Here is a 14,154-nt window from a genome sequence, read left to right on the forward strand (position 1 = left end):
CTGCTAGGTTCACATACAGCACCCCTGCCTTTGCTGGATGAAAGGAAGTGTGTAATTCTGCTTGGGTAGTAGCAAAGTATTCTGTCGCAAGCTGAGGAAGATACCTGTGCTACAGAACTTTAATGCTTCAGAACTCTAGATAGGAATTTCCACTGCTGCCCTGTTGGTAATAATGCATGCAGTGAAGCATCTTCAAAGCAGAACTGGGACCTGAACCCCAGAAATGTGAATGACAGTAGCTACTTTTTGTTTTACTTTTTTTGTTGTTGTTTTTTTTCTGATTTTCAGTGGATGATAGTTGCCCAGACAGCACTATAGCAACTAGTGATGTTACAGCAGAGGGCACAATGGAGACCAACAATGTCACCTTGGAAAGTGCAGTGGTATCAGCAGATGTGTCAGAAGTGTGTGAGAAAGGAGAATCTTCTGTGGTTCCTGAGGCTGATGCAAAACTCTCTCTGCGGATGAACCTTGTTACCCCTGTGAATGATGGGAGCGACGAGTCCCCGCCATTCAGCCTGGAAAGTAAGAGGATGGAGTCTTGAAACATACAAGTTGTACTCGATCTCGACCCCAACTCTAAACCTCTTTGTGGAATTCCCTGAAACAGTCTCTGAGTCTCTGTAGTTATTCTATTTTTTTTTCCTTTTGGGGGCAGTGCCACTTAAATTTGTTTCTCTGTTTCTGCAATGCCCTAAGCAAGGATGGAATGAGAGGAGAGGCCTTTGTTGCAAGGAAAGCTGTTTTGAGCAGAGTAAAAGTTGTGATGTGTAGCAGCAATGTCACAGGACAAGAACTGGAGTTTGGTTGTATTGGGAGGGAAATTATTTTAAAAGTGTAATCTGGACAAAAAAGTTTGTCCGCATTTTAATCAGAACAGTGACATTATCTAATAGTCTAAAACCTGTAGAAACTCAGGTCTGTGATAAGTTGGGCAGGGAGGCTTGGGCACCCTTTGTCCAGTGTTACTCAGCCTCTCTTCATTGAGTGTTGCGGGGCTGGGAAGGTGCAGGAGAGTCTGTTGAGGTGACACCAAAATCATCCTTCCCTTCCTTCTTGTTTTAGAGCCTACAGCCAGCGACAGGAAAGATGGATCCTCTGCTGCTGCCAGGTAACTGCACAGAGTTAATACAAAGGTCAGGGTAGATCCTTTTTCCACTTGTTACTAGCAGCAGGGAAAAAATATTAAAATGAGACTCAGAAGCAGGGAACACTTTTAGCAGTAGTCATGACAGTGACTCTTACAGCAGGTTTTAACTACATAGGCGAGTGCCCCGCCTGCTTTTTCACTACAGGCTTTGTGCTTCCTACTAATGTCAGCATTTTGTTTCCTCCTGATTGTAGTGAAAGCAGAAATTCACATCTTGTGCACTCCAGAATACAAGTCTGCCCTATCCACCTCTTAAATTTCAAACACATGGTGTTCTGCTTTCTTTCCTTATCGTGCAATTTTCTGCAAAGAATCTCTGAGGAGTTCCAAAAGAGAATTATCTTTCTGATATGAAGCTGATGAAACATAACCAGGTCACCAACACACTGAAATGACAGTTTTAACATGTTGACCAAAACATAAGTTACTCCCTTCGTCTTTGATTTATATTTATATATCTTACCTCACATTTAATGCCTAGCATTGCTTGATTTTGGCTTTTGGGGAGTATGGTTTGTAAGTACTAATAAGAGTCTCAGTCAGAACACAGTGACCTGTAGCCATCTGAACAAAGTATAATGGTTTGGAGTGAGAAAACTTTGAAATAAACGGAGTATCTCTTGTCACAGGGTTGCATGCTGGGTGGTAATCATGCCTCAGTGTGGAGGATGAGTGGCACTCGTTCCTCACTGGCTGAGGATGAGTCGCCTTTGTAGGTATAGGTTGAACTTACCTCTCAGGGTCTGCTTCATGACTGTCATTCCCAATATTTCTGCCGTGTCATGAAAATCCTGAGAAGGTAGCCATAAATGGTCTAACTGTGTCCCCTGGTGGGTACCAGAGGTAGTGGATGGTGAAAGTCCAGGTGGCACTGCAGTTTTCCACACTGTATTTTCTGAAATGGTTACACTGCTCTAGGCTGTTAGGGTGTCTGCAGAACTGACAGAAATGCTTATGAAATTGCAGCTTGTTTCTTGACCTTTGAGACTGACAGTCTCACTCGTTCTGTGGCTGTGTAGGTCAACAAGCTCAATACCAGTTGTTGCTTTCCCAAGGGGCTAGAGAACTCTTTGTTTTGCTGTATAAGGGATTTTCTCACTCCCTGATGCTTTTTTGTTTGTTTGTTTGTTTTAAATCTGCACTGCTAGCTCCCAGAAAGCATCATCTGTGTTTAGTCGTGTCTGTGAAGTTCGTCGAGAGGATGAGGCCAGAGGTCATGGTCTTTCCACTTCTCCGTTTAGGTAACTCCTCACAGTCTTTGCCTGCCAGTCCTGGTTGGATTTATATGCACATGTGCATTTTCTACATCAAAGAAATTGCACTAAGTCATTGTCTTTGGGTGACTTAGAAGGTTGGGGACAGTGGGGTAAGTATAATAAGTACTGTATGTTTGTATCTCACATGGTAATTGGAGTTACCTTTCTGACGGAGCAGCTGTGTGATTCCAGCTGGCTAACACGCTTCGGGAAAACCTGAGGCTTGAGAGAACTGAGATCATACTTAGAGCTGCTGAACGACCTTTTCTTTCTCCTGTTTCAAGATCTTCGGACCTGTTGTGTTTGTTACTGTTCTTGCTATTGTCTCCCAAGTCCATCAATTTTTGCTGTCTCCGGTTGCTTTGAAAAGGACTGTACTGCTGCATATGTTATGGTGATCAGGGCGCTGGCTGGAGGACCAGGTGTAGAAATCTGCTTCTTCAGTGTTTTCCATTCTGTCTTTTGATGGGGCAGTGAGGTCTTGGTCTATGGAGAAAGAGTAACCTGTATTTCAAGAGCATTGGACAGTTGTACTGAAGACTGTAATGAATAGGGAGTTCCAGTGCTGGGTGATGTATAGACAGAACAGAAGATAGTCACTCCTCAAAGTCCTCCAGTGCATGAGGGAAGGTAAATGTATACTTCTAGTATGGCTCTGTATACAGTCCTATATAGCACCTGATAACAGGGTACAAATCTTGACAGGGCAGACAAATTAGACGTTAGGCAGCATTTGTATTTATGCTCCTGCCTCTTCTCACTAGATGTGATTACCAGTTTCAAGCCTCAAGTGCTGAAGCAGTCTAGCAACTTCAAGATGGCATGACTTCCAGAAGCATGTTGCATAGTTTGTGCTTGCTGTGTGGAGCGTAGATTGCTTTATTAGTGTTTTGAAAAGCACCCGGTTCTCTACAAGCATCAGCCATTCTTCTTGCTACCATGTGCATCACTTGAGAGATGTTCAAAGGTTTTTTTATAACTGGGGACTCAGAGAATTCTGTGTAATCTGAAGTAGCTGAATGATAGGGTGATTTGGTTTTTTTATAGTGCTTTTGCTTGAGTGACAGCACATTGGTTGTCTTGCTCTTTTAATCAATAATTTTCATTTGTATATAACTGGTTTGCAGGGGGAATCTGTTCAGTTTTCCTGGCACGCAAGAAGATGCTGAATTCCATAAAAAGCCCAGTGCTCAGCAGTACCAGCAACACAAGGCAGATGAAAGTGGTGGGCAGGTCCTGATTCCTCAGAGGATGCCGCAGGACTGCCATCAACAGCTTTCTGGGGCAGAGGATGGGGAACCTGTGGAGACTGGTATTGTAAGCACTCAGACGGAAGAGGGGAGAGGAATGCAGAAGAAACCAAGTAAGGCTGTTAAAACTGATGAAAGCCAAGAGACGTGGGCAAACACCAAAAATAAAGGGATTCAAACGACAGCAGACTGTCTTTTTACCCCAACAATGGTTACAACAGCAACACAAACATCAGAAGAAATCTGTAGGCAGGTGGATGTGGGAACCAGTATGTCTGGGCAAAGACCGGGGCGACAAGATGCAAATGTCCAAACTGAGGAGAGTGGGGAAAAGCTTGTGAACGCCGCTGGAGAGGACACGGATTCCCTGCACAGTCAGGTGGGATGAAGGCTGCCTCTGTTTAATTTTACTGCTGTAGAACAGTAAAGTGTTCCTTCAGCCAGAAAATTCACTAGAAGTAGTTTCTATGTTGAAAAAAGCCCAAAGACCACTTTAAAGTGTTAACGTCGCCAGCTTTCCTGTGTCAACTGTACTCAGCAGCTGAGGTAGCAATACTCGGTGGTCAGCGTAAGCTTGGGAAGTAGTCATCTCCATGTTAATTTTCTGGAAAAATATGACAAGTTCTGGTTGCTTGTGTGGGGGGGGTGGGGGTTGTGGGGGTTTTTTTCTATCCAGGTGTGGTTACCGCTGTAAAAAAATACTTTTATTGATTGGAGAGGGGAGTTGCATGAAATTCTAAATGTGGGGTTTGATGCCTTCTCTGACAGCTTGTTCTGCCACTCCATCCAGTCTCAACAGATGAGCACATGAGGGGAGAGCTCCTCCAGAAAAATGTTGTAACAAGATTAATAAATTTGAATTAGTATTTCAGAAAGCATTGCAGACTCAAGAAAAATCACTGCTTTGCAGTACAGCTTGTATATTTTCTTGTGAACACAGAGCTAGAAAAATAATTTTCTCTAAACTTGATTTAAGAGTAGTGCATCCTCTGGGGAACAGATTAACAGGGCTGTAAATATGCAGTGCAACACTGGTGTGTTATGTCTGAGAGTCCACTGAAAGAAAAAGCATCAGAAGCCATGCTAAGCAAGTTGCTGTTTCCTTCTTGGACTCCTGTGATTTCCCTTCCTCTACCTGTCAGCACGTCAGCGAAATGTGTTCAGCTCTCCCTTATTTAGGGTCATTTGTGTTGTTGCATCTAATTTGGTTCCCTACCCCAGTACTTGAAGGTGGTATGAAGAAACTGTACTGCAGAGATGGGTCTAACCAGAAATGACTTGCTTTTCATTGTGGACTATTTTTGTTTTCCATTTATCCTGTTTATTACAGGGAGAGGAGGAGTTTAACCTTCTTCACCCACCCAAAGGCCAAGTTCAGCATCGCCACATGCGAACTATTCGAGAAGTGCGCACCGTTGTTACGCGTGTTATAACAGATGTTTACTACGTAAATGGTGCAGAGGTGGAACGAAAGGTAGTTGAAGTAAGTTCCTATTTTCAGGGCTAAATGTACAGATATGTTGGCTGAAAAATAATCAGAATGAGAATGTGTTGTGGCTGCAGAAAAAAGTTGAGTGAACAAGTGAGTGTTGACAAACTCTTCCTCGTGAGCAAACGTGTACACCATTTAGTGCACGGCGAAAACTGTGTACTTGTTGCTGGTGCGTTTCATGCCCATTGCTGTATTCTGAAGACATGCTGACTTTTTTTTCTTCCCAAAGAACTGAACAAAAGACTTTACTATGTGCGTCCAGCTGTCTTAAAATTCTTGGGGTTTTGTCAGAACAGATTTCAGAATGGGCAGAAATTCTATTAGTTAGCAAAAATCACTTCTGCCTGTAAAATTGAACCATGTAAGGTCGTTTAGCCTGTTTTGCAGCTTAGCGTCATTTTTTTTAACAGCACTCTTTTGAGTTCTATGGACCAGATTCTATATGAGATCTACAAAAAGCAACTTAACACCCCCACCCACCCCCCAAATAAACAAGCCAATTGTTAGCACACTTGTGTTGGTGTATGTCCATTCATTAGGAGGAAAATCTTTAGGGAATTCCAAAAGATTGCTGACAAATGCTTATTTGATCTGCACAGTAATCATATCAGCCTGCTAGCAATAAAATGTTATCGCTATTCTGCTATAAAGGTAAATAATGTAGGAGTCTTGTGCTGTGTGGTTACAGTGAGTTACACAGAAGGATAAATGAGTTCAGTGCAAAGGTTATACTTTCACTCCTGACACTACACGTGAAATTGCTTATTGTAACAGTAAAATGGAGAATTTTCCTGAAATATACTTACGTAGGTTGTGTAACCACAATCATATAACCATTTCCAATTTATCTACCAACGTTTGACATTGCTATTTTGTAGATACATATTTTCATATCCATAAACTTCTATGGCCCCAAATGACCAGCTGCCTGAAACTGATCTTGGATTATTAGTAACCAAAGGCTGCTAGTGTCTCATGTATTTGTTGCACTCTTACACTGTTGAAGGGTGGGAATCATTCGAAGCCAGATGAATTTGCTGCCAACCAAGCTCTGTCCTGATGACTGATTTCTTAATGTGACTTATTTATGCAGAGCAGCTACAGGCCTGTAGCGAGACATGCTGCTCACCACTGATCAGTCCCGACTCACATCTGCATGGCTGTCTTCAGTTTCATGAATGTGGTCTCAACTTGTCTGCACTTTTGCCTGGTGATTGTAGAGCTTCCATCTAGCAAGTGCATCACCTTTGACAAGCCTCTTTTTTTTCTCTCAAGGAAACTGAGGAACCTGTAGTAGAGTGCCAGGAGTGTGAGACTGATGCATCCTCCTCTAGAACTGCAGCGGGCTCGTCACTGACCTCGGGGGACCTTGGTGATGTCAGCTCCTTCTCATCTAAGGCATCAAGCCTCCACCGTACATACAGTGGAGCAAGCAGTGGTCACTCTGCCACACACAGCAGCAGCGGCAGCTCAGGGCGAGGCACTGGAGCTGTCAAAGGGAAAGTGTGTGGGGCAGACACTGGAGAGTTTGCTTTACCTGTTGGCAGAGGCATCTTAGGAAAATTAAGGTAGGTGCAGAGCCTTGGGAAAGGAAGAACAGCTATTTTGCGGAAGTGAAGAGCTGGCTTGGGTGGAGTGTGAAGTAGGGTACACCCTAAACCAAGAATTTTCTGGGAAGGATCTAGCAAGATGAACAGAAGTAAGGGGATGGTCTGCTTTCCCGTCTGTTTTTTGTAAGGAGTAGTTTGTTTCCTTGCGAGGTGTTGCTTTGCCTAAGCTCTTGCCAGTTTAGCGGCGATGAGGCAAACCTCTTGACCAGTACTGAGATTACAGAGAAAATGGGGGTTACTAATGAGCTGGCTGCTTTTCAGAGCAGTTAACTTGTAAATTCTGTAGCCCTAGGAAAGGAGCTGGTCAGCCAGCATCTCCGCTCAGAGTCAGCCAGCCGGGAGCACTGCCTTGTGAGGAAGAGGATGACTCTATGCCTGGCACTCGTCAGGGTGGCAGAGCACCTGTGACACCTCGTGGGCGAGGAAGAAGAGGCCGCCCACCATCTCGAACAACAGGAACAAGGTACCCTGGAAAAAGGAGACTGTAGCTTTCATTTGTTGCCCAGGAAGAGAATGGGGAGCTGCTGTCTTAATGTGGCAGAGGAAAAAGGGGTACTGGCTGTTTCAGTAGCTAATTTTTGGTGATAGCACATAGCAGCTGCAAGCATCTCGCCCAAGTATTCTTTGTTTAGTAACTGTATTTCCTGATCCTTCTGCGAGTGCTTTTCTCATTTTTTTTCCTTCTGGGACTGCTTTTCTCTTTTCTACAGAGATTTAGCTGGACTGACAGGTGTGGAGGATCTTTCAACAATAGCATCGCCTGAGGAGAAATCATTTACTCGTTCAGTTCGCCTGCCAGATGGAGGGGAGAAATCTGACACTTCTGGCTTCTGTGCCTTACGTCGAAGTGACTCTCCAGAAATCCCATTACAAGGGGTGACTGGTCCTTCGGACTGTGCAGACTCATCCTCTGGGAGCAGCTTCGTGGGCCTCAGGGTTGTAGCAAAGTGGTCCTCAAACGGGTACTTCTATTCCGGAATGATTACTCAAGATGTTGGGGCAGGAAAGTACAAGCTACTCTTTGATGATGGATATGAATGTGATGTGCTAGGAAAAGATATTTTACTCTGTGATCCTATCCCACTGGAGACTGAGGTGACCGCACTCTCAGAGGATGAGTACTTCAGCGCAGGTAAGAGCAGTGCTTGAGCTCCATCCCCGGGTTTTCTGAGTTGCTGAATGCGGTGGGAAGTGGGTGCCTGTCCGGGAGGATGAGAAGCCTGGGTGTAGCTGGTTAATGGGTGTTACTCGCTGTCTTGCCAGGTGTGGTGAAGGGACACCGGAAGGAGTCTGGAGAGCTATACTACTGCATTGAAAAGGAAGGCCAGAGGAAGTGGTACAAACGAATGGCTGTTATCCTGTCTCTGGAACAAGGAAATAAGCTGCGGGAGCAGTTTGGGCTGGGTCCTTACGAACCTGTCACCCCCCTGACCAAAGCAGCTGACATCAGTCTCGGTAAGGGGAGGTGCTGTGGAGCTGCTGGCTGTGCTGTTCTGCATCTTGTTCCTTTGAGATGCTTCTAGTTCCTGACCTGAATTGCCAGTGTTTAAATCATTCTGGGTATTCAGCAGGGCTTTTGGTAGTTTATAATGGGATCTTAGAGATCCTTTTATTGTTTTGCGCCTTGCTCAGAGACTTACTGGTACAGACTGGCTTGTGGAGAGTGGCCTGCTTCTACAGCAGGGGTGTTTGCTGTGCTCATGTGCGCGTGGTGGATGGCTGATATCATACAAGCTCTTCAGTAGTACTGGGAAGAAGACAGAGACAGATGGGCAGAGTACAGGGCTTGAGAAGAAAGATACACAAGCGAAAGAGTTGGGGTGTTTTGCTTGCTGTTCTCTGCCAGAGCGTAGCAGTGTGTACCTTCTAGGTACTATTGAGTTTAGCCACCCCTGTACAGGTTGGATGAAAGCTTGTGGATTTAGGTGACAGCCAGTGACTGATCTCTGCATGCTATATTACAGATAATCTTGTGGAGGGGAAGCGGAAGCGGCGTAGTAACCTTGGCTCTCCTAGCACTTCCAGCAGCAGCACAACTCCCACTCGTAAAGGGCAGGAGAGTCCACGCATCCCGCCAGGCACGCTATCTGGGAAAAGGAAGCTTGTTGCTTCTGAAGATGAGAGATCCCCAGCTAAACGTGGCCGCAAATCAGCAATGATAAAGCCTGGTGAGAACCTTATTTGCTGCTCTTAAACTTGAATTCAGCTATTGTTTTCCTCCCTGGTATTTCTGTAGTTGATCTTTCCACTTCCCATAAGCAAAAAGTAGATGAGATTGCGTGTTTGGCCTGCAGGGTTTGAGACTGGACGCATTCAGCAGCCAGAGATATTTTTAGCATAGTTTGAATACTTACTGCCATCTTTTCAGTTCCGCCTTTTACAAATGTTCTGACCTTAATGCTGTGATCTGCCTCTCTCCTTTCTTATCCATTTAGTCAGTCCTGAAATGCCTGGCTGGTAAAGGGACCCTTTGCAACAGTAAGTGTTGTTTCAGGATGTTGATGCTGTTGAACATTGTCCTGTTAGTCATTCAGGTTTTGATTTGAAGATTCTTTGCATCCAGAAGGGTAAAAGGTCCCTGCCTATCTTAGCGCAATCCTAACCCAAAACCCTGCCTCCCTCTGTCCCCACAAGTGAAATAACTGAAGTTGAACGTATCTCAAATCTTACCCAGGGTCTTTGGGCTGCACTTGACCTCTGAGGGCCATGGTGCTTCTGTCTCCCTGCAGGGTCTGTGAGAGCCGGAGAGTTTGTAAGCACCTGTGAAGGTGTAGATGCTGTAGATCCCCCAGTACTGGAGGACCATCATGGACCCTTGCCCCAAAATAAGACCCTCTTTTTGGGCTATGCCTTTCTTCTCACCATGGCAACACCCAGTGACAAATTGGTCAATCACCAGAAGCAATCAGATGGTCCCACAGGGAGCAGTGAGGAGGAAGAAGGTGAGGCAAATCTTACTCATTGCATTTCCAAGTGGGATGCTATGGCTTTAGGAAAAATGCTGGATGCTGTCTGATCAGGCATTTCTGTGAGTGTTTGTTTTACCCTTTTGCTCTTTAATTCTTTGCAGAAAGGACCTAAAGCGCAGTCTGATTTAGAGAATTTATAGCTAGAGAAGTGGCAAACCTCAGTGGTGAGCGTAGGACTGCTTAGCAAGTTAAGAGTGTGAAAATTGGTGAAATCAGCAGTCTCGGAATGGTGTAATAGGAGAAGAAAGGTTTTGAGAGATAAGGGGTTGTGCTGGGAAATACAGGACTTGAAAGCATGAATGGGTTGCTCCAGTTTGCCTTTGTTTCATGCAATGAATTGCAGCATGAGAAAAGCGACAGGGAGGAGGGCTGTGTCGATTGAGGAGTGTATGGACATAAGCAGATGGATTATAGCCAAAATCTGAACTTTCTGTTTCTGCTGTAGAATTTTCAGAGATGACTCCGTACGACAAACATTACATAGCCCAGCAGCTGCGAGCAGGAGCTGGCTATATCCTGGAAGACTTCAATGAAACCCAGGTAAGGGCTCACTCAGTGATCTAGAACACAAGTCACTGAGTAGTCGAGATTGGAAGGAATCACCTTGTCCAACCCTCTTGCTGGAAGCAAGATCAAATAGAGTGGATTGCTTAGGTCCTTGTCCAGTCAGGTTTTGAGTATCCTCAAGGATGGCAACTCCACAACCTCCCTGGGCAGCTTGATTGCACGTTTGACCACCCCCAATTAAAAAAAAAAAAAAAAAAAAAAAAGGTAAATGGAATTCCCTGTATTTCAATTTGTACCTGTTGCTTCTTGTCCTTTTAGTGGATAACACTGAGGAGAGTCTGGTCCTGTCTTTTGTACACCCTCCTATTTCCTCTTCACCTACCAGATCTACTTGGAAAGTAGTTTCATTTTGTGTCACTTTTACTTAAATTTAGATTTTTATTAGAGAAGGTAAATTGTCCTTGGAGCATCTTGCCTGAGGGTGCAGGGTCTTCTCTGGTGACTTGGTGAGTCTCAAAATAAAAGAAGAATCTTATCTCTTGTCTGAACTGGAAGAGATATTTAATGATAAACTACTAGGCAGTTTTTGCTTGTGAACTGCGCAGCTTGGAATGGGTGATTGTTATAGGTACTCCTGATGCTGGAATTGGTTTCTCTAATTTACCTTTCACATAAATGGCTGTGAGAATTGGGGTTTCAGTTGTTTTCTTCTTAAAAGTGTTTAGCAGCTGGATAACTTCTGGGGCTTTTTGCAGGCATTGTTTCCTGTTTACATGTCTTTTTATTTCCCCTGAAGTGCAGTGCAGCATATCAGTGTCTTTTAATTGCGGACCAGCATTGTCGAACTCGGAAATACTTGCTGTGCCTTGCCAGAGGGATCCCTTGTGTGTCTCATATCTGGGTCCAAGATAGCTGTCATGCTAACCAGCTTCAAAATTACCGGAACTACCTTTTGCCAGCTGGTTACAGCCTCCAGGAGCAAAAACTGCTAGAATGGTAAGCGCCACATAACCATGATCTGAGTCCACACACCAAGGATTTACTCAGAAATGTTATGCTTGAGAGGCTCTTGAATACTACAAGTACTGAAGGTGTCCCTAGTACTGCTCCCCATGCTTTCCCTTCCATCTGTTTCCTTGGATTTACAGTGACCTCTAATGCCAAGGTACATTTGAGTGCCATATACACAAAAAAGTCTCCTGGGAAGTAAGAAAGATGTCAGTCTCCTCATGAGGAAGACGGAATTCAGGCAAGGCTTCCCACACACTTGGCTGACTTCTCTAATTGCTCAGAAATGGATAAAGGAGAGCAATACTACTGCAATTTCCTTTTCCTTTGGTACGTTTTGGAGCCAGCTTCTGCGTTTTCTATGGAGTCTAATCCAGTAGGTCTGTTCCGAGAGAACAATTGCCGGGTCAGGCTCCTCAGGCAAGGTGAGGGGTGGACAAAAGCAGTTTGTAAATCTCTGTGGGCTTCTGGGCAGGAGACTAACGCCTGCCTGCTCAGCCCTGTCCAAGTGGAGGCATTTTGGGTATGCACTGCAGCGGTGGTTCAGGATTGAGGAGGAGCTTAGCCTAACTTTGGATTTCGGCTGCTGCACACACATCCCACCAATGTTGTCCAGCTCTGTTCTGCTATCTATAGACAGAGGATAATTGTTCCAAGTATTTCAGGAGGGGTGGTAAGAGAGCAGGTCGTTGTATGCAAGATATTAAAAGAACCAATATGGGAGCCAGTCAGGTAACTAGAAGTAATAGATAATGGTCCTCAGAGTCTGAGACTGCTGGGCGTTCTTAGCAGTCTGTGTTCCTCTTCTTCATTCTGCAGGCATCCACGAGAAAACCCATTCCATAACCTGAAGGTTCTCCTGGTTTCTGACCAGCAGCAGAACTTCCTGGATCTGTGGTCTGAAATCCTCATGACGGGGGGAGCAGCATCTGTTAAGCAGCACTACTCAAGTGCTCACAACAAAGGTACTCACTGGCCCGTTTCTCAGGCCTAGTCGTTGGGAATCCTGTACCACTGTGGTCCCTAGCATGGTTTGAAAGCATTTTTGGTGGCTCACAAGGTAGGCTGGAAGCATAAAGGCAAAGTGCAGACACCAGCGCTCTGCTTGAGTGTAATCTGGAAGATGTATCTGCCAGAGGAGGTGCTGCAGCAGTTCAGGACACAAGTCATCAGCTGCCAGCCTCTGTTGAGGGGGAAACAGGCAAGAGTAGCTCCTGGACCTCCTGTAAGCCACTAAAATTGTGCTCCCTTGTCCTCCCTCTCTGTATGGGATGTAGGCCCTGGTACTCGCAGCCTGAGGTCAGGACCTAGTGATCTGGTCATGCCTGTAGTGTTGGCTGCTGGTTTTCTGTTCATTCTATTGGGCTAGAGGGAATCTCTTACTCGGAAAGTGTAAAGTATGTTTGCATCTCTTCAATTCACTGGCTAGGAATGAGAGGATGTGGAGGAGATTCATAGTGGTGAAACGCCCTCCTCTGCTGCTGCAGAGATCCCTTTTCTTCTCACCTGACAGGTGCCTGTCTTTCCTTCCGTGCAGATATTGCTTTGGGTGTTTATGATGTGGTGGTGACTGATTTTTCCTGCCCAGCTGGTGTCTTGAAGTGTGCAGAAGCTTTACGGCTGCCTGTTGTCTCGCAAGAGTGGGTGATCCAGAGCCTTATTGCTGGGGAGAGAGTAGGCTACAAGCAGCATCCAAAATACAAACATGACTACGTCCCCCACTAAAGCATTGCCCTGCTGTCCCACTGTTGTGCAGACCGTGTTTTAATCAGATTTTAAATGTTTGTGTAATTGGACAGTGTGCATGGATTACTGTATATAGTTTTATCTGCTGGACTTTTATGATGAAATAAATGTTCAATCTCTTGTGGTAGCTGCTGGGGCTCCTCATTTATCTGTCTAAACTTACTCTAGGGCCACACTTCCAGATGAGGGCAGAGAAAAGAAATGCCAGTGTTTCTCTGAGCTGAATAACACTGATATTCTACTTCCGGTAAAGGCTGCCCTCGACACAAAGTCAATTAGAAAGGAAAGTAAAGCGGTGGGCTCAAGCGACAGCCTGTATTTCCAGAAGCGAGTACCCTATGACCAAGTTCAGGGCAGCAGGACTTCCCTTTGTTGGAAGAGTAGCGTGTTGTCCTCCAGCTTGCTGTTATTTCCATTAATGTCATCCAAGACGTTGCTGAAGTGGCTGGTAAGAATTTCTAGAACAAAGTGCCATTTTGTTTTGGCTACCTCTCTTTTTCCTGTTGTAACTATATAGGCACGAACCTGCCTTTGTGCAGACGGGGACTACCTGAGTAGGGACCAAGACGCAGCGACCCAGGACGACTGAACTGCAAAGAGCACGTAAGGGCTGCGTGTCTTTGTTTAAATGGCAGTGGGGTCAGTCAGCTGCTGCCGAGCTGCTGCACTCACAGCCACGCACTTCACCTTAGTAGTCAGCCTCTGTAAAAGCAAAAGCTGAGCTCAAAGCTCTTTGCTCTTAACAGCACTATGGGCTGGAGGCACCCCAGGCCTCCACGCAGCCCCGTACACAGCCACTCCGCCCCTGCTGTGGAGGTGTAAGTTCTTCTTGAGAGGTATTTTTTCCCCCTATAAATTTCCCAGCTCAGTCACCTTCTGCCTGGGCAGGTTTGTACATCCCACACCCAAACTCCACCACCCTTTCTCCAGTTCTCCGGCTTTTTTCATGGTCACAGGATTTTAAACTTTGCATCAGGCCCAGTCCTACCGTGAACAGCTGTAGCAGACTGAAGATGCCATGTACATGCTGTCTGTTGTTACAGACAGAGCAGAGAGGATTTTTCCCCCGAGGATGTGTAACTTTCCCCAGAGCTGCAGCTTTGGACAGTGTGAAAACACCAGCCCTGGGAAGGGAAGGCTGGCTGCCCGACAGGCTGCTTTTGTGC

The 14,154-nt window shown here is 45.4% G+C and overlaps 1 protein-coding gene across 1 annotated transcript in view; it reads left to right on the forward strand.

Moving 5' to 3' along the window:
* Window positions 1-13,115, forward strand: part of TP53BP1 (tumor protein p53 binding protein 1) — a 29,866-nt gene extending 16,751 nt beyond the window's left edge. The window contains 15 exon segments of the mRNA XM_055817847.1: window positions 289-525; window positions 1,066-1,111; window positions 2,299-2,391; window positions 3,534-4,035; window positions 4,987-5,139; window positions 6,424-6,716; window positions 7,045-7,221; window positions 7,469-7,890; window positions 8,022-8,213; window positions 8,723-8,926; window positions 9,488-9,700; window positions 10,173-10,267; window positions 11,031-11,230; window positions 12,062-12,207; window positions 12,780-13,115. Of these exon segments, the coding sequence (XP_055673822.1) occupies window positions 289-525; window positions 1,066-1,111; window positions 2,299-2,391; window positions 3,534-4,035; window positions 4,987-5,139; window positions 6,424-6,716; window positions 7,045-7,221; window positions 7,469-7,890; window positions 8,022-8,213; window positions 8,723-8,926; window positions 9,488-9,700; window positions 10,173-10,267; window positions 11,031-11,230; window positions 12,062-12,207; window positions 12,780-12,967 (3,161 nt within the window). The 3' untranslated portion in view covers window positions 12,968-13,115.
* Window positions 13,116-14,154: the final 1,039 nt, after the last annotated feature.

Source organism: Falco peregrinus, chromosome 1 (assembly GCF_023634155.1).
Source record: "Falco peregrinus isolate bFalPer1 chromosome 1, bFalPer1.pri, whole genome shotgun sequence".
NCBI lineage: Eukaryota > Metazoa > Chordata > Aves > Falconiformes > Falconidae > Falco > Falco peregrinus.